Below are 24,319 nucleotides of genomic sequence, written 5' to 3' on the forward strand. Positions count from 1 at the left end.
TCTCTATTTAAGTTTCATTTGTTCCACCACTCATCTTATCGATCATTTCCTTTTCATCACAAGAACTACACTCAAGTAACTACCTCCCCCGGCGACTCTGGCGGGTTGCGAATCCTGCGCCTCCCGCCCCGGCCTCCCTGGCCGCGAGGGGGCTGGGCTGTGCTTTACCTTCAGTGCCCCGACGCGGACCGGTCAGTCCCTTCTCCGTCTGAGCCAGCGCTTCCCCGGGGCCTCGCTGGGAAGATTGTACCGCAAGGCCGGGCCTCGGGGCGCACCGTCCCCCTCCTCCCGCCGAGACGGGCTGGAGGGCGCCTCCCCTCCGCCAGGGCCGGGGCTGGAACTTGCAGGACATCTGAGCGGGGTCCCGGAAACCGGCTCGGCGACGGGGCAGCTGTGAACGCAAACCCATCCCTCCTGCAGCCCTGTTGACAAGAGGAACATTCTGAGCTGTCCTAAATTAAGTTACAGCAAGCTGGAAGTGCTGCCTTTTCCACCCAGTCCTGCGGCCGGTGGCTCACACCGCGTGCCCCAGGGCTGGCCCTTTGCTGGCTAGCATTTCTTTTTTGTTTGTTGGTTTTTTAAAAAAAACTTTATTGTTGAAAGTATTACATATGTCCCGTTTTTTCCCCCATCGACCCCCTCCAGCCCACCCCGCCCCCTGTCCCAGGCCCTCCCACCCCACTATCTGTGTCCATGGGTTATGCACATATGCATACAAGTTCTTTGGTTGATTACCTCCCACTCACCCACCATCTCCCACCTTCCCTCCGAAATTCCACAGTCTGTCCCAGGCTTCCATGCCTCTGGATCACTCCGTTCATCAGTTTATTTTGTTAATTAGATTCCACATCTGAGTGCGATCATGTGATACTTGTCTTTCTCTGACTGGCTTATTTTACTTAGCGTGATACTCTCCAGGTCCCTCCATGCTGTCTCAAAGGGTAAGAGATCCTTCTTTTTTACAGCTGCATAGTATTCCATGGTGTAAATCTAGCACAGCTTTTTATCCACTCGTCTACTGATGGGCACTTGGGCTGTTTCCAGATCTTAGCTATTGTAAATTGTGCTGCTATAAACACAGGGATGCATACATTCTTTCTGATGGGTGTTTCAGGTTTCTTAGGATATATTCCTACAAGTGGGATCACTGGGTCAAATGACAGTTCCATATTTAGCTTATTGAGGAAACTCCCTATTGGCTGCACCAGTCTGCATTCCCACCAGCACTAGGGTTTTCTTTTCTCCACATCCTTGCCAGCACTTGTCATTTGTTGACGGTAGCCATTCTGACTTGTGTGAGGTGATAGCTCACTGTCATTTTAATTTGCATCTCTCTGATGATCAGTGTTTTGAGCATTTTTTAAATGTCTTTTGGCCATCTGTATGTCCTTTTTGGAGAAGTGTCTATTTAGGTCTTTTTTTATTGGATTGTTTACCTTCCTTTTGTTGAGTTGTATGAGTTCCCTATAAATTTTGGAGATTAAACCCTTATTAGAGATGACATTGCCAAATATGTTCTCCCATGCAGTAGGCTCTCTTGTTGCTTTGTTGACAGTTTCTTTTACTGTGCAGAAGCTTTTAATTTTGGTGTAGTCCCATTTGTTTATGTTCTCCTTAGTTTCCTTTGCCCTAGAAGATATATCTGTAAAGATATTGCTGTGAGATATGCCTGAGATTTTGCTGTCTATGATTTCTTCTAGGAATTTTATGGTTTCCCGACTTACATTTAGGTCTTTTATCCATTTTTAGTTTATTCTTTTTAAAAAATATATTTTTATTGATTTCAGAGAGGAAGGGAGAGGGAGAGAGACATAGAAACATGAATGAGAAGAGCCCTAGATAGTTTGGTTCAATGGATAGAGCATTGGCCTGTGGACTGAAGGATCCCAGATTTGATTCTGGTCAAGGGCACATGCCTGGGTTGCAGGCTCAACCTCCAGTGGGGGACATGCAGGAGGCAGCCAATGATTCTCTCTCATCATTGATGTTTCTATCTCTATCTCGCTCTCCCTCTCCCTTCCTCTCTGAAATCAATAAAAATATATATTTTAAAAAACCACCATGAATGATGAGAGAGAATCATTGACTGGTTGCTTCCTGCACGCCCCCTATTGGAATCAAGCCAGCAACCTGGGTATGTACCCTTGACTGGAATCAAACCAGTCTGCAGGCTGACACTCTATCACTGAGTCAAACCAGCCAGGACTTGAGTTTATTCTTTTTTTTTTTTTAATATATCTTTTATTGCTTTTTTACAGAGAGGAAGGGAGAGGGATAGAGAGTTAGAAACATCAATCAGCTGCCTCCTGCACACCCCCTACTGGGGATGTGCCCGCAACCAAGGTACATGCCCTTGACCAGAATCGAACCTGGGACCCTTCAGTCCACAGGCTGACTCTCTAGCCACTGAGCCAAACCGGTTAGGGCTTGAGTTTATTCTTGTGTATGTTGTAAGTTGGTGGGCTAGTTTCATTTTTTTGCAAGTATGTGTCCAATTATCCCAACACCTTTTATTGAAGAGACTGTCTTGACTCCATTGTCAAGTATTAATTGAGTGTAATGGCTTGGGTCGATTTCTGGGTTCTTTGTTCTGTGCCGATGATCTATATGCCCATTCTTGTGCCAGTACCAGGCTGTTTTGATTACAGTGGCTTTGTAGTGTAACTTGAAATCTGGTATTGTGATTCCTCCAACTTTGTACTTCTTTCTCAAGATTGCTGCAGCTATTCGGGGTCTTTTTTGTTTCCATATAAATTTTTGGAGTATTTATTCTAGGTCTGTGAAATATGCTGTTAATATTTTAAAGGGGATTGCATTGAATCTGTAGATTGCCTTGGGTAGTATGGACATTTTAATGATGTTGATTCTACCAACCCACGAACATAGAATATTCTTTCCACCTGTTTATATCTTCTTCTATCTCTTTTTTCAATGTCTGTAGTTTTTGTAGTAAAGGTCTTTTACCTCCTTGGTTAAGTTTATTCCTATTTTAATTTTTTTGTTGCAATGGTAAATGGGGTTGTTTGTTTAGTTTCTCTTTCTGAGAATTCATTATTGGTGTATAAAAAAGCCATCAATTTTTGGGTGTTGAATTTGTATCCTGTTACATTGTCAAATTCATTTATTAAATCTAGTAGTTTTTGGTGGTTAAAGGCTTAAGGTTTTCTATGTACAATATCATGTCTTCTGCGAATAGTGAGGGTTTTACTTCCTCCTTTCCAATTTGGATGCCTTTTATTTCTTCTTGTCTGATCGCTGTGGCTAGGACTTCTAGTACTACGTTGAATAAGAGTGGTGGAAGCAGACATCCTGTCTTGTTCCTGTTCTTAGGGGAAATGCTCTTAGTTTTTGCCCACTGAGTATGATGTTGGCTGTAGGTTTGTCATATATGGTCTTTATCATGTTGAGATATGCTCCCTCTATTCCCACTTTGATGAGAGTTTTTATAAAAAGCCGGTGTTGGATTTTGTCGAATGCTTCCTCTGCATCTATTGATATGATCATGTGATTTTTTTTGTCTTTCAATTTGTTTATGTGATGTATCATGTTTATTGACTTGCGAATATTGTACCAGCCTTGAATCCCTGGAATAAATTCCACTTAATCATGGTGTATGCTCTTTTTAATATATTGCTGGATCCAATTTGCAATATTTTGTTCGTGATTTTAGCATCTATGTTCATCAGGGATATTGGCCTGTAATTCTCTTTCGTTGTAGTGTCTTTATCTGGTTTTGAAATTAGGATAATGCTGACTTCATAAAAAGAGCTTGGAAGTGTTCCTTCCTCTTGGATTTTTTTGAATAGTTTGAGGAGTTTAGGTGTTAGTTCTTCTTTGAATGTTTTGTAAAACTCCCACTTTGCCACCTAGACCCTGACTTTCATTTGCTGGGAGTTTTTTTTATTTTTTTATTTTTATTTTTTTAAAATATATTTTATTGATTTCTTACAGAGAGGAAGGGAGAGGGATAGAGAGTTAGAAACATCAATGAGAGAGAAACATCGATCAGCTGCCTCCTGCACATCTCCCACTGGGGATGTGTCCACAACCAAGGTACATGCTCTGCTCTTGACCGGAATCGAACCTGGGACCCTTCAGTCCGCAGGCTGACGCTCTATCCACTGAGCCAAACCGGTTTTGGCAGGAGTTTTTTTTATTACTGCTTCCATTTCATCAGTTGTTATTGGCCTATTCAGGCTTTCTGTTTCTTACTGACTCAGTTTTGGGAAATTGCATTTTTCTAGGAATTTGTCCATTTCATCCACATTGTCCAGCTTGTTGGCATATAGTTGTTCATAGTATTTTCTTACAATCCTTTGTATTTCTGTGGTGTCAGTGGTTACTTATCCACTGTTGTTTCTAATTTATTTATTTGGGTCCTCTCTCTTTGTTACTTGATGAGTCTGGCTAACGGATTATCAATTTTGTTTATCCTTTCAAAGAACCAGCTCTTGGTTTCACTGATTTTTTGTATTGATTAAATATTTCTGCTCTAATCTTTACTATTTCCTTCCTTCTACTTACTCTGGACTTTTCTTGTTGTTCTCTTTCTAGTTCTTTAAGTTATAGGGTTAAAGAGTTTATTATTAATTTTTCATGTTTTTTGAGGTAGGCCTGTTGCTATGAACTTCCCTCTCAGGACTGCTTTTGCCGAATTCCCGAGATTTGGGGTTGTTGTGTGTTCATTTTCATTTGTTTCCAGGAAGATTTTTATTTCTTTCTTGATCTTGTTGGTAACCCATTCATTGTTTAATAACATGCTATTTAGCCTCCATGACTTTGAATGTTTTTGGGTGTTTTTATTATAGTTGATTTCTAATTTCATTCCACTGATATGAGAAGATGCTTGATATGATTTCAATCTTCTTGAACTTGTAGAGACTTGTTTTGTGTCCTAACATGTGGTCTATCTTTATGAATGATCCATGTGCACTTGAGAAGAATGTATATTCTGCAACTTTGGGGTGAGATGTTCTATTTTTTAAAAAATATATATTTCATTGATTTTTTTACAGAGAGGAAGAGAGAGAGATAGAGAGTTAGAAACATTGATGAGAGAGAAACATCGATCAGCTGCCTTCTGCACACCCCCTACTGGGGATGTGCCCACAACCAAGATACATGCCCTTGACCGGAATCAAACCTGGGACCCTTCAGTCCGCAGTCAACACTCTATTCACTGAGCCAAACTGATTAGGGTGAGATGTTCTAGCAATGTCAATTAAATCCATCTGATCCTGTGTGTCATTTAAAGTGTCTGTTTTCTTGTTAAGTTTTGTCTGGAAGATCTATCCAGTGAAATCAGCGGGGTGTTAAAGTCCCCTACTATGACTGTATTGTTGCCGTTCTCTCCCTTAAAGTCTTCTACAAGTTTCTTTTATATATTTAAGTGCTCGTATATTGGGTGCATATATGTTTACCAGGGTTATATCCTCTTGTTGGATCGATCCCTTTAGTATTATGTAGTGACCTTTGTTGTCTCTTGTGATGGCCTTCATTTTGAAGTCTAATTTGCTACTCCAGCATTCCTTTCTATTTACATAGAATTTTTTTTTTCCATCCCTTTACTCGCATCTTGTGTGAATCTTTTGTTCTGAGGTGGGTCTCTTGTAGACAGCATATAGTTGGGTCATGCTTTTGTATTCATTCAGCTACCCTAGGTCTTTTGATGGACGCATTTAATCCATTTATATTTAAGGTTATTATTGACAGGTACTTATTTATTGCCATTTTAATTCTATATGCCTGGGTTTCTTTCTCTTTTTCTTCTTCTCATTATAACATTCCCTTTAGCATTTCTTGTAATGCTGGCTTAGTGATGATGTACTCCTTTAGCCTTTATTTTTTGTCTGGGAAACTCTTTATTTCACCATCTATTTTGAATGATAGCCTTGTTGGATATAGTAATCTTGGTTTCAGATCTTCTTTGGTATATTCTAAAATTTATACTTCTCCATGGTATATAAAACATTTATCCTAATTTCCATTTAAATCTTTCTAATTAATTACAATCAATTTAAGACTAAACTGCTGTGTGGGATTCTTTTTTTTTAAGACCATTTTACTATTTTTTAATTGATTTTAGAGAGGGAGAGGAATATTGATTATAGAGAGATAGAAACATCAATGATGAGAGAGAATCATTGATCGGCTGCCTCCTGCACATCTCCTTCTGGGGATTGAGCCTGCAACCCAGGCATGTGCCCTTGGCCGGAATCAAATCTGGGACCCCTCAGTCCGCAGGCTGATGCTCTATCTACTGAGCCAAACCGGCTAGGGCCTGTGTGGGATTCTTATGTATAAGTATCTTAACTATGGCCCAAAACATAGTCTTTGAAATTACTTTATGGCAAAGCATGTGGTTATTTGTATAAATACTAGAAAGGAAATGACATTGATTAATGACTGTTTAAAATCACCAATCTAAGTTATTTATTTAAGCCATCTCCTGCCATAAGCAAAGAGATCAGTATACTCTAGTCATCACTTGCGATGAAGAAAGACGGTCAGCTTAAGGTCCCAGACACTTTTCATGTTCGAGGGGAGAGTAGTGGTCCAAACCAGCGCTGTGTTTCCCACTGGGTAGTGGTCCCGGTTCTTTTTATTCATCTCCGTGTCAGTCAGAAGCAGATCCACATGAGAGTTATGGAGCAGCGTATGGTTATCATCTCCCCAGGGTACTGCCGAGGGGTCGGTCTCTCATGCTCCCGGCAGTGTGGCGTCAGGAAGATGCTCAGCATGGTCATGCCACCCTGGGGAGCTCTACAGTAGGTGAGGGCCTTCTCCGTGGGGCTGAGCCTTCCTCGCCGTGGGTGCCACGAGACACAGGTCCTGCCAGCTGTGCCTGGAATTGACCTAGCAGCCGCCGTCACTGTTTTTGACCAGGACCACCCAATTAATGACTTTTTAAAAAAATATATTTTATTGATTTTTTACAGAGAGGAAGGGAGAGGGATAGAGAGTTAGAAACATCGATGAGAGAGAAACATCGATCAGCCGCCTCCTGCACATCTACTGGGGATGTGCCCGAAACCCAGGTACATGCCCTTGACCGGAATCGAACCTGGGACCTTTCAGTCCGCAGGCCGACGCTCTATCCACTGAACCAAACCGGTTTTGGCCCAATTAATGACTTTTTAAAAGAAAAAAAACACTTGTTCAGTTTCCTTGATGTTTTGTTGCCTTTATTGACACTGTGCCCTAGAAATTGTAAACAAGATAAAACCATAGAGTGATTTTTGAAACACCATAACATCTAAAGCAGAGGTTCTCAACCTTCCTAATGCTGTGACCCTTTAATACAGTTCCTCATGTTGTGGTGACCCCCAACCATAAAATTATTTTCGTTGCTACTTCATAACTGTAACTTTGCTACTGTTATGAATCGTAATGTAAATATTTGATATGCAGGATGTATTTTCATTGTTACAAAATAAGCATAATTAAAGCATAGTGATTAATCACAAAAACAATATGTAATTATATATGTGTGTTCCGATGGTCTTAGGTGACCCCTGTGAAAGGGTCGTTCGACCCCCAAAGGGGTCGCGACCCACACGTTGAGAACCGCTGATCTAAAGAGACAGCAAATGGAGTCGTGGTTTCCTGGAGCTGAGGGTGGAATGGGGATTGGCTGCACATGGGCAGGGGTGGGGGGTGGGGGGTAGAGGGGTGGGGAGAGGGGGCTTTCTGGGGTATGAAAATATTCTGGAACTGCATTTGGTGATGGTTGCACAATTCTATAAATTTACTAAAAATCATTGAATTGTAAATTAAAACAAGCAAATTTTATGGTAAGTTATGTCTCAAAACTGTAATATTAGATTTTTAAAAAAAATTCATTCAATATTTATTGAACTGTGAATGTTGCAAACACGGCTGAAACCTGAGACTCACACACGGGTCCCCCCACCCCCACCCCCCTCTCCGCCCCAGGCTCCTCCTTGGGAAAGAATCCTGGAGCAGGACCCGCCCAAACACCAGAGGGGGACAGGGAGGCATGGGGAGTGCAGGCAGGGAGACGGCGGAAGTCGGGGGACAGGGCCAGTGTGCAATGCTGGATTCTGGGGAGACACACACAGGCAAAGACCAGGGCACCCATCTGCCGGCAGCCGCAGAACACCAGGAAAAGACCGGCCGTTCAGTCCGTCCCACCATGAAGTGTCTGCTGAGGGGCTGGGCCAAGGTCACAGGGCTCCGCCTTCAGGGCACACGGCCTGAGCCTGGGCAGCTGTGTCCGAGCAGCCGTCACCTCCCTTCTTAGAGTGGACCAACTTCCCTGCTACCATGACCTCAAAGACCCCGGTAACCGGGGGAGTCCCCTCGCCGGCGATGGCCAGGCGTCCAGGGAACTCATCTTCTAACTGCTTGAGCTGAAGATACTTGGGCTTGTAGCCTCAGGCACCACAGTGAAGGGCCACTGCATCGCGGGCGGCGCCACCTCCTGGGCGGGGCTCGGGATCTGCGCCCCATGAGAACCCGCGCTGCCAAGACTTTCAATATTAGATCTTTCAAAAGCAAGAGCTCGTGTGTGCGTGTGTGTGTGTGTGTGTGTGTGTGTGTGTGTAACACTGGACACTGATGACCAGCTCCTGATGTGAAGCAAGAGGGTGCTTGTAGCTCAGCCTGTAGCCCTGCAGCCTGCTCCCTGCACCCAGGCCGACTGCTCACACTTGTGGAGCGCAGAGCTGGGGGCTCCCTGTCACAGGCCACCAGCGGCCCTGCTCAGCTCAGCTTTCATCAGCACCTTCTGTGCCCCATCTCCCTGGGGCCTTGGCACCCACCCTGTAGGGACTGTCTGGCAGCCGGAGGTGGAGAAGCCAGGAGCCCCAAGCAGTGGGCAAGGCCACATTCAGGCTCATGTACAGCATGGTTGTTTTTAAAAAATAAGTTTTTATTGATTTTAGAGAGAGGAAGGGAGAGGGAGTGAAACGTGGACGAGAGAGAAACATCCATCGGCTGCCTCCTGCACGCCCCCTACTGGGGACCAAGTCCACAACCTGGGCAGGTTCCCTGACAGGAAATTGAACCTGATGGGACAATGCTCAGCCACGGGGCCCAGCGGCCAGAGCCACAGTGTGGCTTTCAGTTCTTTCAGGGACTTATTAAGGCATTAAACACAGTGTGATTGTTAGCTAACGGAAAAGAACACGAGGAAAGACATCAGGACCTGAGGAATGTGTTAAGGTTAATGGTGAGGATGATGAGCTGAAGGAACATTAGAATACGCCTGCCTGGTACCCAGCGTCCCTCAGGGGCTCCTGGAGAGCGGCCACTGGTGCCCAACAGGCAGGTGCTCCGAGCAGGCGGCTGCAGGGGAGCCTGTAGGGGGGCCCGGCATGGCCTGGCGGTGGCGCAGGTGGGCGGGCACTGGGCAGGCAGAGGCACACAGGAGGCTCTGGCATCTGCGGGGCCCAGAGCCCAGGGCTGGAAGAAGGGCAGAGCCTCTGCCTGGGCCCCATGGCGGCTGTTCAGCCTTCTTTCCCTCTACAAGTCACTGCTTCTGGGAGAAGGGGGGGTGTGATTAGGGAGAGACAGACCCGGAGGGAAGCGGGGGTCGGCCCCACTTGCGAGTGTTCAGCTGGAAACCCCAGAATGCTCATGGTCACTGGAGGAGCTGAACTGTCTCTCCACTTTCCTTTGGTCCTTGATCTTGAGTCCAATGTCCATCCTCTTCTCAAAGAAGTTCACCAGCACAGACTCTGTCAGGATGGAGGCCAGGATCTGCTCGAAGGAGATGCTCCAGTCGGTGTCGACGGAGCCCCCGTTGCGGCTGGGGGCCAAGGGGCTGCGGGCCTCCGCGCCCACCAGCACCGTGTCGTCGGCCAGGTCCTCACACTGCAGGGAGCCCGTGCTGACCACCGAGTAGGAGGACATGGACATGTCGTCTTTGGTTTCGTCGTCAGACAGACGCTGGGAGGGGGAGCCCAGGCCCTCGCCACCGCCCCCTTCGCCCACCACCTGGCTCTCCTGCGGTGCTTTCCCAAGCTGGGTGTCTCCACCAGCTCTGGCCTGGGGGTCGCCCACAGCTGGTGGCTGGAGCTCCAGGGCAGGGTCCTGCGGGGGGTCGGGGGCTGGGGGCTGGTCCTCCCCGGGGGCCCCGTCCCGGGGCTTCCTGCCGGGCTGCCCCGAGAACCTCTTCCCCACCTCCCCGATGCGCAGCAGCAGGCTGGCCACCGTGGCGATGGCGTGGTACAAGTCCTGCTCCATGGAGTCTTCACTGAACATGTTGTAAAGCGTCTTGCACAGCTCAATGAACTGTTCCTTTTAAAGGGAAAAACAGAACAAGGGCAGGGAGCTGGTGGAAGACAGGTCAGGCTGCCAGTGCTGGCCACCGACCTGCGTGGGTGTGGTCTTGTTGGCACATCCATGCCCGCACCTTGTGGTGCCAGGTCAGACTGAACCATGAGGGTCCGAGAGGGAGGCGTGGCCTCAGAGGGCTCTATCTCCCAGCTGCCCTTCAGGACAGAGAACGACCTGGAATCTCTGTCTGTGTCCTCTGTCAGCAAATGGGCCTTTTTCTATCATGATTCTCTGGACCCAGTGACTACACAGATTTCCTCGCTGTGCTTTGGAGCCACCTCCAGCTTTTTATATCTTTAATCAGAGCAACTTCAACTCCTGACAAAGCTCTTTGGAGGGTGGTGACCAGACAAGTGCAGCCGGTCAGTGAGGGAAGGAGGTCCGGTTCCGGGTCCTGAGATCACACATGATGCCTCCTGCTCGCGGTGAGGCGCCGACTGCAGGGGCCCCTTTGGGTAGAGCAGGGCCACCCTCAGGCTGGTCCAGCAGGTGTGGCTCAGTGGCTGAGTGTCACGGTTTGATTCCTGGTCAGGACACATGCCTGGGTTGCAGGATGGATCCCCAGTGTTGGGTGTGCAGGAGGCAGCTGATAGATGTTTCTCTTTCATTAATGTTTCTCTCTCCCTCTCCTTTCCTCTCAGAAATCAATACAAATATATTTAAAAAAGAACTGCCTTTGGTTACATGTCTGTGGTCTGGCCTTGAGAATTCACCGAGACTCCAGGCTCCAAACCTAGAGACCAGCAAATCCACCAGGAGCCTGTGTGTGCAGAGCGCGCGTGTGGGCCCAGCAGCAGGAGCGCCGTGACACGTCTCCTTAAAGGTGGTGTGTCAAGTCTCTGCCCCTGAGAGGCCCACCTTCCCCAGTGCTTTTCTGGTTCATGGTCCTGAGTGACCGTGAACAAGCTGTCCCCACGACACGGCCCAACAGGCCCTGACACACCTGGCCTCCTGTCTTTCTGGGCTCGTCTCTGCCATCTGACTAGCGGGATCCAGAGGCAGACAGAACCCCGCTCTGGGGTGCGGGGGGAGGACCAGCTAGGCCACTCACGCAGCGTCTACTGCAGGCTCGGGGGGCCTACCTGGTTCATCTTGGGAAGGTCCTTAATGGTCTCCTTCTGAACCTCCTTCTCCTTGGCCCACATTTGAAGGTAGTGCCGGTAATCGGCGGGGCTGGTCCCCTTCTCCTCTGCGAGTTGGGAGAAAAAATTAAACTCCATCTATCAGATGACAGCGGGCTGGGGGCTGGCAGCAGGGAATGAGCGGGGTAGGGTGTGGTCTGGGCCCTTTGACAAACACCCCAGCATTTGGGGAAAGAACACTCCAGACCACTCAGGGGTCTCCCCTGGGCTATGCTAACGTAGGTTTGACCTAAACTGATAAAGATGAGCCAACCTGCCTTCCCCAAGCCCCAAGATGGTGATGGGACCATGGGAGGCTGGAATGAGGGCGCATGAGAAGGGTCCTGGCAGAAAGCAGGCACCGGGAGGAGGTGGCGGCAGCGGCGTGGGGAGGGGAGGTGTTCACAGCTACAAGAAGATCCAGGCCTGGGGCTGACATGAGCAGGGCCTCCCTCACACCCCCCTTTCCACAGGGAGAGCCTTGGACTCAGGCGGGGCTTGCCATGTCCCCGGTGGGGGCCTTCCGAAGTGACAGGGCACCGCACCCCGCTGGCCCCGCCTCCACGGCAGCAGCCGAGAGGGCCTGTATATACCTCCTCCTTTTCCTTGGACGTCCTCACTTCCAGCTCCCGCGCCCTCTTCCTGCTGCAGGGCTTCTGGACACCGAAAAAGAACACAGAACATTCTCCCGTTACGACTCCACGCTGAGGTCCGTGAGCGGCTAGTCCGTGGTCTCCTGCAGAAGCCAACAGGCCCTGGTGGCAGGCGCTGCTCTGCCCTCTGCACTGGCCGCCCGCCTGTCAGCAGGGGCTGCTCCTCTCCACCGGCTACATGGAACCCAGAGCCACCCAGCTCGCACTTCCTGTCTTTCAAAGGAATGTAAATCGCACCACTCAGTGTTTAAGTGAACGATGGTGCACATTATGGAGAAAAACTCCAAGAACGAAGTTCTGTAATCTCTGCTGAAAAAGGTCAAACCAAAGGGGCCTAATTAGTAATTTGACCTTCCCCCACACGGGCCGAGGATGAAGTTTTAAATACAGCTCGGCTCTGTATCTCTTCTTCTTCTTTAAATCCTCTCCTGAGGATATTTTTTCCATTAATTTTGAGAGAGAGTGGAAGGAAGGGAGTGACGGGGGAGAGAGAGACATCAATATGAGAGACACACCGATTGGTTGCCTCCTGCACCCTCTCCAACTGGGCCTGGGGATTAAACCGGCGTGGCTCAGTGGTTGAGGGCTGACCTATGAACCAGAAGCTCACAGTTTGATTCCCAGTCAGGGCACATGCCCAGGTTTGGGCTCGATCCCCATTGTGGGGCGTGCAGGAGGCAGCAGATCAAGGATTCATCATTGATGTTTCCATCTCTCTCTTCCCCCTCCCTTCCTCTCTGAAATCAATAAAAATATATTTTAAAAAACCCAAACCCTACAACCCAGGTATGTGCACGTGCCCTTAACTAGCAATAGAAACCACAACCTTTGGTGCGAGGTTGATGTTCTAACCACTGAACACACAGATCCGGGCTGCCCTGGGCATCTTGCCACATGCTGTTTGTAATTTCTGTTGGGTGTATCATCCTTGGTGTGTACTGTCCCCCTCATCCCCCCGAGAAGTTACAGGGCAGAGTGTTGGCCCTTTGGGTAAGTACATTATACAGCACCAGCTCGACTGCTAAGGCCAGGCCCAGAATGCCCCACCATCTGGATCTGGTGCTCCCAAGGGCTTAAGTGCAGCACAGGGATTTAAACAAACACATTCACCCCGAACAGGAAGGTGTGTGGGACACAGAAAACATTTCTCAAGGAAGCACCCACCACCCTCCTGCTCTGCCATGCATCCTGCTCGTGTTTTGCCTGTTTGCAATGACAGCGTTTGTGCTTGTTCCTATGAATGAGACAACGGGACACTTTTTGCACATGGCTGTGGAGCTGACGCTCTGGTGCCTGCGCAAGCCCCCCCTGTGCCCTCACTGACCACCCATGACAAGCCCTTGGCTATGGGTCCTCCTCAGGACTTAGCCACTCAGAAGTGTCCCTGGGACCAAGAGCTTGCAGGCCTCCTGACCGTGCAGGGAACTGTGAGGAAGGCAGAGCCCAAGGCCTGGAGGAAGCCCAGGGCAGAGGGTGCCGCTGCCCCCAGGGACTGACCTTGAGCCTCCCAGGGCAGGTAAAGATCCAGATCTGAGGCCAGAGGAGATGCTGGAAAGGAGAGGGGGGAGTGAAGGGCAGAGGGAGGGAGGGAGGCCAGAGTCCAGGAAGGCAGAGACAAGAGAAATGAGTGAGAACACCCCAGGGAGCTGCCCAGAGAGAGGCAGTGCCCTGGTTCGCGAGCACCCCAACAAGGCAGGTTCCCCACCCCTCAGGCTGCAGGCCACCTGTCCCAGCAGCGCTCACCTTCCGGGGAGCTGTCCTCCGTGAAGTAGTGGGCTGCTTCCAGGGCTGACTCGGCCTCCTCGGGGCTCAGGGCTGTGCTCAGAGCGAAAGCAGGGCGAGGGCAGGGAGAAACAATGTGACTCTCGCGAGGCCGTCCTGAGTCCTGGACAAGGTGTGCCCCCCACTGGCGTGCGCCCCCACTCCCTGCCCGCCATAGAGCCCGTGGTCATCATGAAGCCGGGTGCTGGTTATGGCTACTTTCTTGACTGACGTTGTTTTTGAAATGTAATAGTTGTCGCAGGTAAAAGTCTAGCCAGTGCAGCTGGAGGCCAGGGAGCGGCCAGCCTCCCTCCCTGTGCTGTGGCCCAGAGGGCCTTCTGGGATGTTTGTGCTCCTGCCAGCGTATGTGCAGGGACCACCTGTGCACAAGTGACTCGCTCTTCTCACTTCCTGCATCCTGGACACTGGTCCACATGGGGACTTTCTCTGAAAGTGGTCCCTGAGGGACCCACACGGTTCAGTGGGGGCGTATTCTCCCTGTTGTGGGAGGGAGTGCAGTGCGGGCTGCGCAGTGTGTGGCACTGGGGAGGTGGCAGGGCCTGGCCCAGTGGGAGAGAGCGCCAGCCTCTCCCTCAGCAGAATCATTGGCGGCCAATACAACCTCCCTGGAGGCCACTGTGGCTTGTGGCCTCACAGGGAAAACCAGCCACAGGCGAGGGCAGTGAGAGCAGGGCTTCCCGCTCTGGCTGCACAGAAACTACCCTCTGGGGTGAGTGTGGCCCCAGCAGTTAGCAAATCCCTCCCAGGCAGTGCTGACACGCGTGGCCAGCAGCAGCAGGAGGGCGGCTCCACCCAGAGCAGGGCCTGGGGCCAGGACTTGCACCTGCCCAGCCCCAGCCCCTCAGGGACCCGCCCTGGAGAGCTCTCCTCGCAGCCACTCTTGCTAACTCTCAGACCAAGATGGGGGTGCGCCTCAGCACTGGCTCATGGGGAGGGGGAGCCCCCACTCCACTTGCCCCCCCCGCCCCCAGGCCTGTGCTTGGATGCTGAAGGGCAGCTCTGGACAGTGAGGGGCCTTCCCCGGGGAGTGGGCGGGAGGCTCACCGGGGGGCAAGTGCAGCTTGTAGAGGACCTTGAGCTTCTCCGTCAGGTCCCCGTGGTACATGCCGCCTGTGGAGGGAAGAGGCTCACTGGCAAGAGGGCTCCTAACCCCACGCCTGCCCTCTCCTCCTCCCCTTCTCCTGGGCCCTCCTCACAGCTGCCGCCCTTGGGGAGGGTCCCAGGAGTGGGCCCAGGCCTCCTGCTGCCCGAGCTTCCTTCTTCTCTGGGGCCCACAGACCCAGCGTGGGCAGCACTGGGCTGAGGGACGGAGGAACCCCATTGGGCCCCCACGTCTCCAGTGGAAAATGGCCCTGGAGCCACTCACTCATCCCTGTCACGAATTCCTTGAAGTTGATCAGCGAGTCCTTGTTTCGGTCCAGGAGCCGGAACATGCGCCCCGCCAGCACGGGCGTGTGGGCGCCACAGGCCCAGGGCGTCAGCCTGGCAAAGAGTTCCTGGAACTGGCTGGCGTCGATGCGGTACTGCTCCAGGTAGGGCAGGCTGGGGTCCCGACGCACAGCGGCGGGCCTGCTGCTCCCCCAGTACTGACTCGCCAGGTGCTTGGCCTGCAGGGGCACAGCCTGGTGAGACGGGGTCCACGTGCCCCCCTCCTCCTCCAGCCACGGCTGCAGAGGCCCGAGTGTGAGCGCCGAGCTGCACAGCCTCCCAGGACCCCAAGCTGGAGCCTCCAGCCCTGTTCACAGGTGTGGGTGCTGGGACAGGCCACGGTGGGCCACGGGCGAGGGGCAGCGCTGGCTCGACTGTTCTGACCCTAAGGCCACAGCACAGCGGCCACCTCAGGGGCGGAACCAGAGGCAGATGGGGCCGAAGGGAAAGGACCGGAACCGACCAGTGTGGCCTTCAGCACCCTTTTCCCTCGCCTGTTAACAGCACCTGGAAAGCCCCTGTCCCCGCCTCAGCAATGGGCAGGCAGATGGCCCTTCTGACCCAGTGACACTCTCCTACAGTCACGGCACCGAGCCTTCCGCTAAAACCACTGGAAAGAATCAAGTAATGGGCAGGGGGGTTACTGAGGACAGGGCGACCCGGCCGCCGATGACAGCCCTGCCACTCCGCAGGGAGAGCAGCCCAGCGGCATGTGGGGGGGAGCCTGACAGCGGGGGTGAGCCCGGACCCTGCCACGCTTGAAGCTGAGCACGCCCAGGCTTTCGTCACACGGGCCAGGCATTCCCTCTCCTGTGTGAGCTGGCGAGCGGGTTTTCTAACACTAATCATGTCCTGCCTAAACTCCAAGGACTTCCTCCCACCACAGCAGTCTGGCCGCTGCATGAGGATGCCTCGGGGACAGGATGGGGCCGGTGCTGCCCTTGCTCTTGGCTGTCACCTTAAACACCATGTAAAGGTCCTCCAGCTCTTCCACTGAGAAGCCAATGTCCCCAGGTATAGCCCGGACCTGGGAGGAAAGAGAAACGAGTGAGTGACAGCTTCTCAGGCTCCTGCCATGGTGAAGGCGAGACGCTCTTTGAGGGAATCCCCGTGAGGATGAGGAAGGAGAGGAGAACCCGTCTTGGTGCTGCCCGCTGGTCAAGCATCGGAGGCAGTCCATTCAGGAAAGAGGGTGTGGCCCATGGCTTCCCCCCACACCACCTGCCACTCGGTTCACACTCCCTCCTGGTGGGGACGGGGAGCTCCCTGTCCGGAATGACCGGTCAAGGACATGGGGTGAGGGGCAGGCATCGCGCGGCCGCTGTCTGGGTCCCTGGGAAGACCCTGACACTGGCTCTTTGGAATCGTTCTAGAACTTCTCAGGAAATCCTCCCTCCAGAGATGAGGGAACAAAGGCTCTAGCAGACCTCGGTGGGCTGGGTGGGTGGAGGGTGCCTGAGTGTCACTACCCAGAGGCAGGGCACTGCCAGGCGAGGGCTCGGCACAGAGGAAGACCGCGTTTGGCCTGTGGACACTGGGTGTCAGATAAGCTTCCCAGTGACCAACCCACGGGCAGGACACAGTGACTGGCACAGGCGCCCCGATGCCAGTCCCACTGAGGCAGCACTAGGGAACTGCGCCTGCCCCGCCCTGAGGGGAGCCCTGAAGGCAGCACAGCAGGAGCGCCCACATGGGGTACCACCCCACCTTTGCCCCCGGCAACCTGGGGCCATCATACCACACTCCTCTTGGCCGTATCCTCCAAAGACTGGATCACTTTCAGCCTCTGTTTAAACCTCATCTGTTCAATGTCGTCGGCCCTCAGGCTGCTGAATTTCTATGGGCCAAGGGTGACTCAGTGAGGTGAGGTAGAACCACAGAGCAGAGGGCCACCACTGCTGGGCCACCCGCACCACAGGGACCAAATGAACGGCCTGGCCGAACACCCCCGGTCAGTGCTGACCTCATAGGACACTTTAAGGAGGTCAAAGATGTCCACCTCTTCAGGAGGGTCATCTCCACTGGTCAGCAGGGCGTGGAGGTGTGGGATGGGCGGAGAAACACTCTGCTTATTGACCACATTATCCAGGTATCTGGAGGGATTAAAGGACAGAAGTCTAGAGCGCTAACAGGCGACAGTGATGTGGAGGGACTTAATTTGCAGTCTCCCAATTAATGAAGGAGCCTGCTGAGGGCTGGGCATCCTGCAGGGCGGTGAGAGCTGAGCCCTGCACATCAGTTATCCCCCGGGAGGTAGTGGAGAGAAGGCCTTGCTCCCTCAAGGCCTGAGGAAGCCAGACTGTCCTCTGGGGTCCCATGGGCAGGACCCTGGATAAGCCAGATCCTCACATACTAGGAGACGCTTTGTCCATTGGAAGGATGTGCTCCCCACCTTTGTCGAGCCCTCGGGGACTTGGGGACTCCCTGGCCAGGAAGAATCAGGGACCAAAGGAATGCCCCGGGAGAAAGGCACAAGGGGCCCCGCTGTGGGGGGTCGTAGGGACCTGCTTCCCCAGGGACACAGCCTTAGGACAGGGCTTGACCTTGGCCGGCCAGGACCTCACGCCCCCCCAGGCTTGCTGGGCTGGGCTGACACTCAGGTGGGAGAGGGTGGCTGATCCACACCACAGGCTCCTGCCCGAGGCCCGATGTTTCTGTGTGAGAAGGGCGTGAGAACCCGTCTCAGACTCTGGCCACTGGCTGAACCTCCCACAGCACCTGGGCTGGCTCAGCAGTTGAGTGGCAGTGTCCCAGGCTGTCCTGGGCAGCTGGCATGCCAGGTGGGCCAAATACGTGCACACGGTCAGCAGGACTATACAGAGCTCAGGGTCTCGGTGGGAATGAGGCCAGGAGGGGCCTGGATGTAAGTGGTCTGAAGGCCAGGCTGGGGGACTCAGCTCCTTTGTACAGAGAACCACCAGTGGTATAGGGAGCCCCCATGTCCAGGGGAGAGATGGTGAAATTCTGATCAGCAAGATCCCTGTGGGATGCTGGTGGGTGAGAGGGGAGCAGGGAGAGCCATAATGAAGCAGGCTCGGGCTCATGGCAGGAGTGTCATGGGCCTGGAGGGGGGCTGGATCCTCCAGAGCGTCTATGAGGACCGGAGAGGCGGAGGATGCCAGGACCACTTTTCAGCAATCGCGGCAGGTCCGCGTGAGCCTCGGGCTGGGGGTGGGAGGAGTGATGCTGCTGGGCTCAGGGAGGCACAAGCAGGAGGCCCCGCTCCTCCCTGCCCAATGGCCCTCCCGCCCAACATGCTGGGGCTGACCCGTTTCATCTTCTCCAGGTGGTGATCACTACCCTCGGCCATTTATCTCCCACTGAGAGGAGGCCCCGGCCCCCTCCTGGAGTGCCCCTGACTCTAGCCCTGCCTGGGCTCTTGCTGACCAAGGACTGCCCAGGGCCGAGGAAGGGCGGGCTCTCCAGCAGGAGAAGGGAGGCCACTCGGTCACCTGCCCAGGATGGTCATGGCCTCGCCCTCGTCGCTGCAGTCCAGCAGCTTCTCCATGTTGGCATCCAGGATGGCCAAGGCCAGCTGCAGGACCACCTTGATGCCCTCGTAGAAGAAGCAGTCGACAATGACCACGGCGCTCTCGAAGGGCATGACGCTGAGGAAGAGGGTGAGGAACCAGGAGAGCGAGATGCTGGCGATTACCCCGAGGTCTTGCATCTTCTCAGAGAGCTGGGGCAGGAAGTCTCTCGTGAGCTCTTCGAAGATTCCTTGGTCCACCAGGGCCCCTAGTGAGAGCACGCAGAAGTGGACGGTGGCCCGCGTGGAATCCAGGGCCTAAGGGGCAGGAAGCCCAGGGGTCCCTGGCCAGCTCCGCCTACACAGCTGCAGTGGAGAGCCACATGCAGGCAGGCCCTGGTTGTCTCACCAGATTTCCTGTGGAGGCCCCAGGGGTGGCTGGCAGGAGGAGATGTTATACATTTGGTGGTTTAAAATAATTATTTCTTCCATTATACTGGGGATTTTTTTCTGGGACAGTAACAGTGATCTTGGTGGCTTCTGTGGGTACCTGCCTTGAAGCTGATGAACAGATATGATTCTAAAGGACCCCGAGAGTAGAGACCCCTGAAACGAATCTTGAAAGAGCAGACATACTTTTGTACATCACAGAACACATTGGCAAGTGCACTTCCACTGCTAACACAGAACCCCTGCTGCGGCCGTGAGAGCTGGGCTGGGTAAGAGGTGCACGGTGTACTGTACACTCGAGTTGTGAGGCTGGAAACTGTCCACAATAAAAAAGCTTAAGAAGAGTTAGATGCTTCGGAATTTAGGCACCAGCCGACTTTGACCCACCACCAGTATGTAAGGCCTGCTCTTCCTGCAGCCATCCCCGGGGTCCACAGGCCGTCTGCCTGGACGGCCAGGGCTGCCTGCATGGCTCTCCACTTGGCAGCGTCCGGTTTGTCCAATGGGGACAGGGGCTGTCTTCAGCCGGCAGCATGGCCGAGGCCTCCGAGGGCTCCCGTGTAGGACATGCGGGGCAGGGAGCCAGCCCCAGGGAGGCCCCACCCTGGAGCCACCAGCCGGCAGGCACTCACCCACCACCCTGGTGTTGTAGTAGTCGGGCAGCATTCGCTCGCAGAGGGCCACCAGCAGCCAGAAGGCCTCCTCCTCGCTGCCATAGAGCAGGAGCACAGAGGTGACGATGTTCATGGCCTGTGGGCACAGAGACGGTGAAGGAGGCTCCGGAGCTGGACACCAAGGAAAACTGTCAATTCCCCCAAAGGGTTTGGCACTACAATCAAGTCCGGCGACAGCAAACCATCCCACTGGGCTATGTATAATTTGTCAAAAAAGTAATTCGCAGGAAATCAACTTGACAAAAACAGTCAGCCACGTCCCTCAAATCGGGCAGCTGGCACTTGGAAAACTGAGAAGGCAGACATGAGCGCGTGGCACTTGAGTGGCATCCGGTGTCTGAGGTGTGAGTACAGGTGGACGTGTAAGTGAGCTGTGTGCGAGGCTCCATGGCTACAGGGAGACTATGGCAACACTGGGACCCGCACAGCACTTCAGTGGTGACATCTTAGCTTAAAAATGACTTAAAGCTAGCATACTGGCTTCCCATGCACTGGTGAGATCCATGCAGAACACTGGCCCCACAGAAAGTGATTTTGGGGGAGTTGGTCTGTTTTTCTGAAGCCCAGGAGCAAGCTATGGGAAACAGGAAGCCATCTGACCTGACCAGAAAAATGCCCGCTAGATTTACAATAAAATCCTGCCAGAAATGCAAATCAAAGCTTCAATGAGATGACACCTCACCCCATTAGGATGGCTGTTACCAAAAACACAGAAAATAACAAGGGTTGGTGAGGATGAGGAGAAACTGGAAGCCTTGTGCATTGCTGGTGGGAATGTAAATGGTGTAACTTCTGTGGAAAATGCTATGGCAATTCCTAAAACATTTAAATATAGAACCGTTACATGACTGGCACTTCCACTTCTGGGTATATAAACAACATAACTGGAAGCAGGGACTGCAACAGATACTGTGTACTCGGTTCATAGCAGCATATTCACAACAGTCAAAGATGAAGGAAGCCAAGTGTCCATCCTTAGATGACTGGATTAACAAAGTGTGTTCTATACACACAATGAAATATTACTCAGCCTTAAAAAGGCAGGAAACGCTAACACAAGCTACAACATGGATGAACCTCGAGGATATTATGCTAATGAAATAAGCCAGCCACAAAAGGACAAATACTCTCTGAGTCCACTTATCTGAGGTTCCTCGAGGAGTCAGGTTCACAGAGACAGAAAGAACAGTGGTTGCCAGGGGTAGCTAGGGGAATTGCTGAAAGAGTTCTGGCAATGGATGGTAGTGAAGGCTGCACAGATATACTTAATGCCATAGAGCAGTCACTTCTGACTCATTTTTTTTGGTTGATTTTTCTTTGTTAAATGGCATTTACATATATAAAATAAATATCAAAAATATAAGTCTTTGTTTTACTATGGTTGCAAATATCAAAAAATTTCTATATGTGACACGGCACCAGAGTTAAGTTAGGGTTTTTCAAAATGCTGACACGCCGAGCTCAAAAGGTTCGCCATCACTGCCATAGAGTGTACACTTAAGAATGAATGGTGAAGGTGTTAAGTTTTATTATGTGTTTTTATCACACACACAAAATAATCAAATGACTCCAGGACCTATACCAGAAGCACACAGAAGAAAACAATATATAGCATGGGGATGAGATGAGCAATTGTTTCTAATTACCCCTTGGAACGGCACCCTTCAAGTTATTATGTGAGGCCATCACTCAGGCCCAGGGCCATGGGGACCTGCTCCCATGAGCCTCTGGTGGGTGGTGCTCTCTGGGTCCCTGATAAGCCCCTCACCTGGCAGTAGCCGATGGTAGGGTTTCGGAAAGCATAGGCAGTCAGCACCCGCCGAAGCGCGGCGATCCCGAGCTCGTTCTGGAAGGCAGGGTGCTCGGGCATGGAGCGGTGGAGGTCTCGCTCAATCTCCTCCGTGGCCAGGCTGTACCTCCCTGTGGACTTCTCCACCAGCTCCGAGTAGTAGCCAGGGTGAGTCACCATCTCATTCCAGGCCCCTGTGGAGACACGGCGGGAGCTGTCTCCTCCCCTCCTGGGGCTTCAGGACAGTGCCAGGCAGTTTGGGGACGACAATGGACCACAGAGAAGTGGACTTTGGGATCAGTCATGTGGTGGGAGGCAAAGGTTCCCTCGTGACTGCTCCTTGTAGGGGGCACCCCCCCAAGTTCCAATGGCTGATACCCCGCCTCCTGAAACTGTCCAAGTGGCCCAGGGTGTGCATGTGGTCAGAATCTGTCCCAGGGAAAGGCCAGGGGGGCTACTCGAGTCCCACTGCGGGTGGAGAGGTGTCAGCCGGCGACAGCGCCCCGCCCCGCCGTCTGCTCTCCAGGACTCCGCTCCTGGTGTGGGCCCAACCCAGGCCCCTCACAGCGGAGTCCCATTTCCACCCTGTGAAGCTCAGGCAGCTCCTGCCTGGCCAACTCAGGAGCCAGCTGGGGGTTGGCAGGGCAGCTCACCAGAGAAGAGGAGCCAGAGCTCCCCACGGAGGCCCTCGGGAATGCCCTTCAGCACCAGGTCCCGGGTCGTGGCCGTGCGGTACATGCACACGCCGCGCCCGTACTCGGAGAAGTGGATGTTCCATAACTCCTCCTTCATCGTCTCCTTGGCCTGGGGGAGAGGCAATGAGGGGCTACGTGTGACCCAGGTTGCTGGGGCCGGTGGCTCTCCTACCTTCCTTCTCCATCTGGCACGCTGACCGCCACCTCAGGTTTCCAAGGGCTCACAGTAAATGCCCCCAGCTCAGGCTGCACTGAGCACAGCACCAACCTCAGGCAGCAGACACACGGGCCTCCCTGCAGAGGCCTGGGGCCCACAGGGACGACACTGTCTGTGATGGGCACAGAATCACAGGCTGGCCCTGCCCCCCCACACGTGGGCCTGGCATGGCAATGGAGCCCCGCTCTGGGCTTACCCTTTTGGCCCCCAGGTCCTCCACTGGCGCGTTCCTCCGGAAGAGTTTGAGCAGGCCCTGGGAAGCAGTTGGCGCCTCCTGCGCGAGGGAGCTCTGGCAGCCACCACAGGATGAGCTGGGGCTGGCGGGCTGCTCTGATGCCTCCTGAGGAGCTTGAGAAGACTGGAAAGTACACACAGAGGGCGACACTGAGCCCGCAGGCCTCCCAGGTGCACACAGTCACTGCCCGAAGGGGGCAGCACTGGGGGGGGGCCACACCTGGTCTGGACCAGCAGGAGCCTATGCTTCGGCCTGGTCCCACCACCTCGCCGAACTCCTACACTGTCCTCCTCACCAGGCCCACCCACGCCGGCTGGCTTCTCGCTGGAGGGTTCTGGGCCCATCCTGTGAGGCCTGCTCAGTGCGGTCAGGGCCAGGAGAGAAGAAACTCTGAGAAGCCAGCTCGTGTAGCCCAAGGGGCCTGCCTGCGGCACCGAGTTCCCAGGGACACTATCCTTATTCCAGCCTCTGGGCTGCAGACCCAGCGGACCCCATGGCTGATGGTGGCATCTGCCATGACTGTTCCGGGCCCCTGGCCACAGGGATCAGCTCAGGTTGGGACTGCCAGGAAAGAGCACGAGGACCCCATGGAGCACGCGCACCGAGCCATGCAGGAAAGTGGCGCAGAGGCCCGGCCCCAGCGCAGGCCCAAGCCTGACAGCCTTTTCAGAGCGACAGGTCCCTCCTGCAGGTGCCTCCACAACTGTCTGCTGAGTGAGGGAAGGCGGCCTTCCTCAGGCTGCCCGTCCACTGCACTCCTGGGGCTCTGGAGGCAAAGATAAGGGCACAGACCTAGAACTGGATGTAAGGAGGGGGTCCTCGCCTGTGGATTATCTCTACTTCGGGCTACCTCCCCGCAGGGTCTAACCTGCATTAGGGGAGGCCCCGCCCCAGTGCAGGAGCCGGGGAATCTGCTTTCCCATTGCACAGATAGCCAACGGCAAGAGAAATGAACCCTGTGGGTTTTCGGAACCTACGGGGAATGCACATAGGGCTGGCAGAAGGAGGGCACCAGGAACACAGGTCTGCAAGGAAGCCCTGAACTTCAGGGTTCTTCCCTGGCTTTCTGGAACCGAGCCTCCGGCCCTCCATGCTAAGTTCCTAGCCTGACTCCTCCCCTCCCCCCAAGGAGAAGGTCTCCTCAGGGAAGCACTGGCATCCCAGCCCCTTTAGGCACAGTCTGGGTGATGCCCAACACCTGCCTTTGCCCCTTGCTCTCCAGACTATATTCTGCCTGTGGGCACCTGACTTCCAGGCAAGCTTGCCACTGTGGGCAATGGCCTGTGCAGGGAGCTTGTCCTCTGGCCCAGGGGTCAGATGGTCTAGGGCCAGTGTCCTCTCTGGTTCTCCCCTCAGCTCCTGCCCTGAGTGCCCACCGACAGAAACAGTGCTGCTCTTGGGTGGACACTGGTCACTGGCTCCCTGGAATCCACTTCCACTTCTGCCAGCAGCAGTTTCCCGTTTTCACGTGGGGCACATCTCTCTCCACTCTTGGCCCCACACT

At 53.2% G+C, this 24,319-nt stretch overlaps 2 protein-coding genes across 11 annotated transcripts in view; both read right to left on the minus strand.

Annotated features, from left to right (window-relative positions):
* The window catches only part of TBC1D9B (TBC1 domain family member 9B), a 61,309-nt gene that overhangs the window by 14,682 nt on the left and 22,308 nt on the right, over nucleotides 1-24,319 (minus strand). For 6 of the 10 annotated variants that reach the window (XR_002827483.1, XR_002827482.1, XM_014449740.2 and 3 more), the window contains exons 6-19: nucleotides 22,777-22,938; nucleotides 22,322-22,472; nucleotides 21,648-21,862; nucleotides 19,838-19,955; nucleotides 18,739-19,024; nucleotides 17,250-17,379; nucleotides 17,025-17,123; nucleotides 16,245-16,313; nucleotides 15,225-15,465; nucleotides 14,903-14,968; nucleotides 13,820-13,891; nucleotides 13,574-13,624; nucleotides 12,017-12,079; nucleotides 11,385-11,491 (exon numbers count right to left, since the gene is read on the minus strand). Coding sequence is in view for 8 of the 10 variants with exons in the window: in XM_014449740.2 (XP_014305226.1) it covers nucleotides 11,385-11,491; nucleotides 12,017-12,079; nucleotides 13,574-13,624; nucleotides 13,820-13,891; nucleotides 14,903-14,968; nucleotides 15,225-15,465; nucleotides 16,245-16,313; nucleotides 17,025-17,123; nucleotides 17,250-17,379; nucleotides 18,739-19,024; nucleotides 19,838-19,955; nucleotides 21,648-21,862; nucleotides 22,322-22,472; nucleotides 22,777-22,938 (1,830 nt within the window). In the remaining 2 variants the exon portion in view is untranslated. Of the gene's footprint in view, nucleotides 1-8,915; nucleotides 10,264-11,384; nucleotides 11,492-12,016; nucleotides 12,080-13,209; nucleotides 13,311-13,573; nucleotides 13,625-13,819; nucleotides 13,892-14,902; nucleotides 14,969-15,224; nucleotides 15,466-16,244; nucleotides 16,314-17,024; nucleotides 17,124-17,249; nucleotides 17,380-18,738; nucleotides 19,025-19,837; nucleotides 19,956-21,647; nucleotides 21,863-22,321; nucleotides 22,473-22,776; nucleotides 22,939-24,319 lie in introns of those variants that run through there. The other 4 variants (XM_006107730.3, XM_023748426.1, XM_014449738.2 and 1 more) reach the window with 3 other exon arrangements.
* On the minus strand, nucleotides 7,893-8,870 carry SELENOW (selenoprotein W). The gene is made up of 2 exons (XM_023748425.1): nucleotides 8,747-8,870; nucleotides 7,893-8,461 (listed from the first exon to the last, which is right to left on the minus strand). The coding sequence occupies exons 1-2, from the start codon at nucleotides 8,868-8,870 to the stop codon at nucleotides 8,187-8,189; spliced, it is 399 nt and encodes a 132-aa protein (XP_023604193.1). The 3' UTR covers nucleotides 7,893-8,186.

Source organism: Myotis lucifugus, unplaced genomic scaffold, assembly GCF_000147115.1.
Source record: "Myotis lucifugus unplaced genomic scaffold, Myoluc2.0 scaffold_1388, whole genome shotgun sequence".
Classification (NCBI taxonomy): domain Eukaryota; kingdom Metazoa; phylum Chordata; class Mammalia; order Chiroptera; family Vespertilionidae; genus Myotis; species Myotis lucifugus.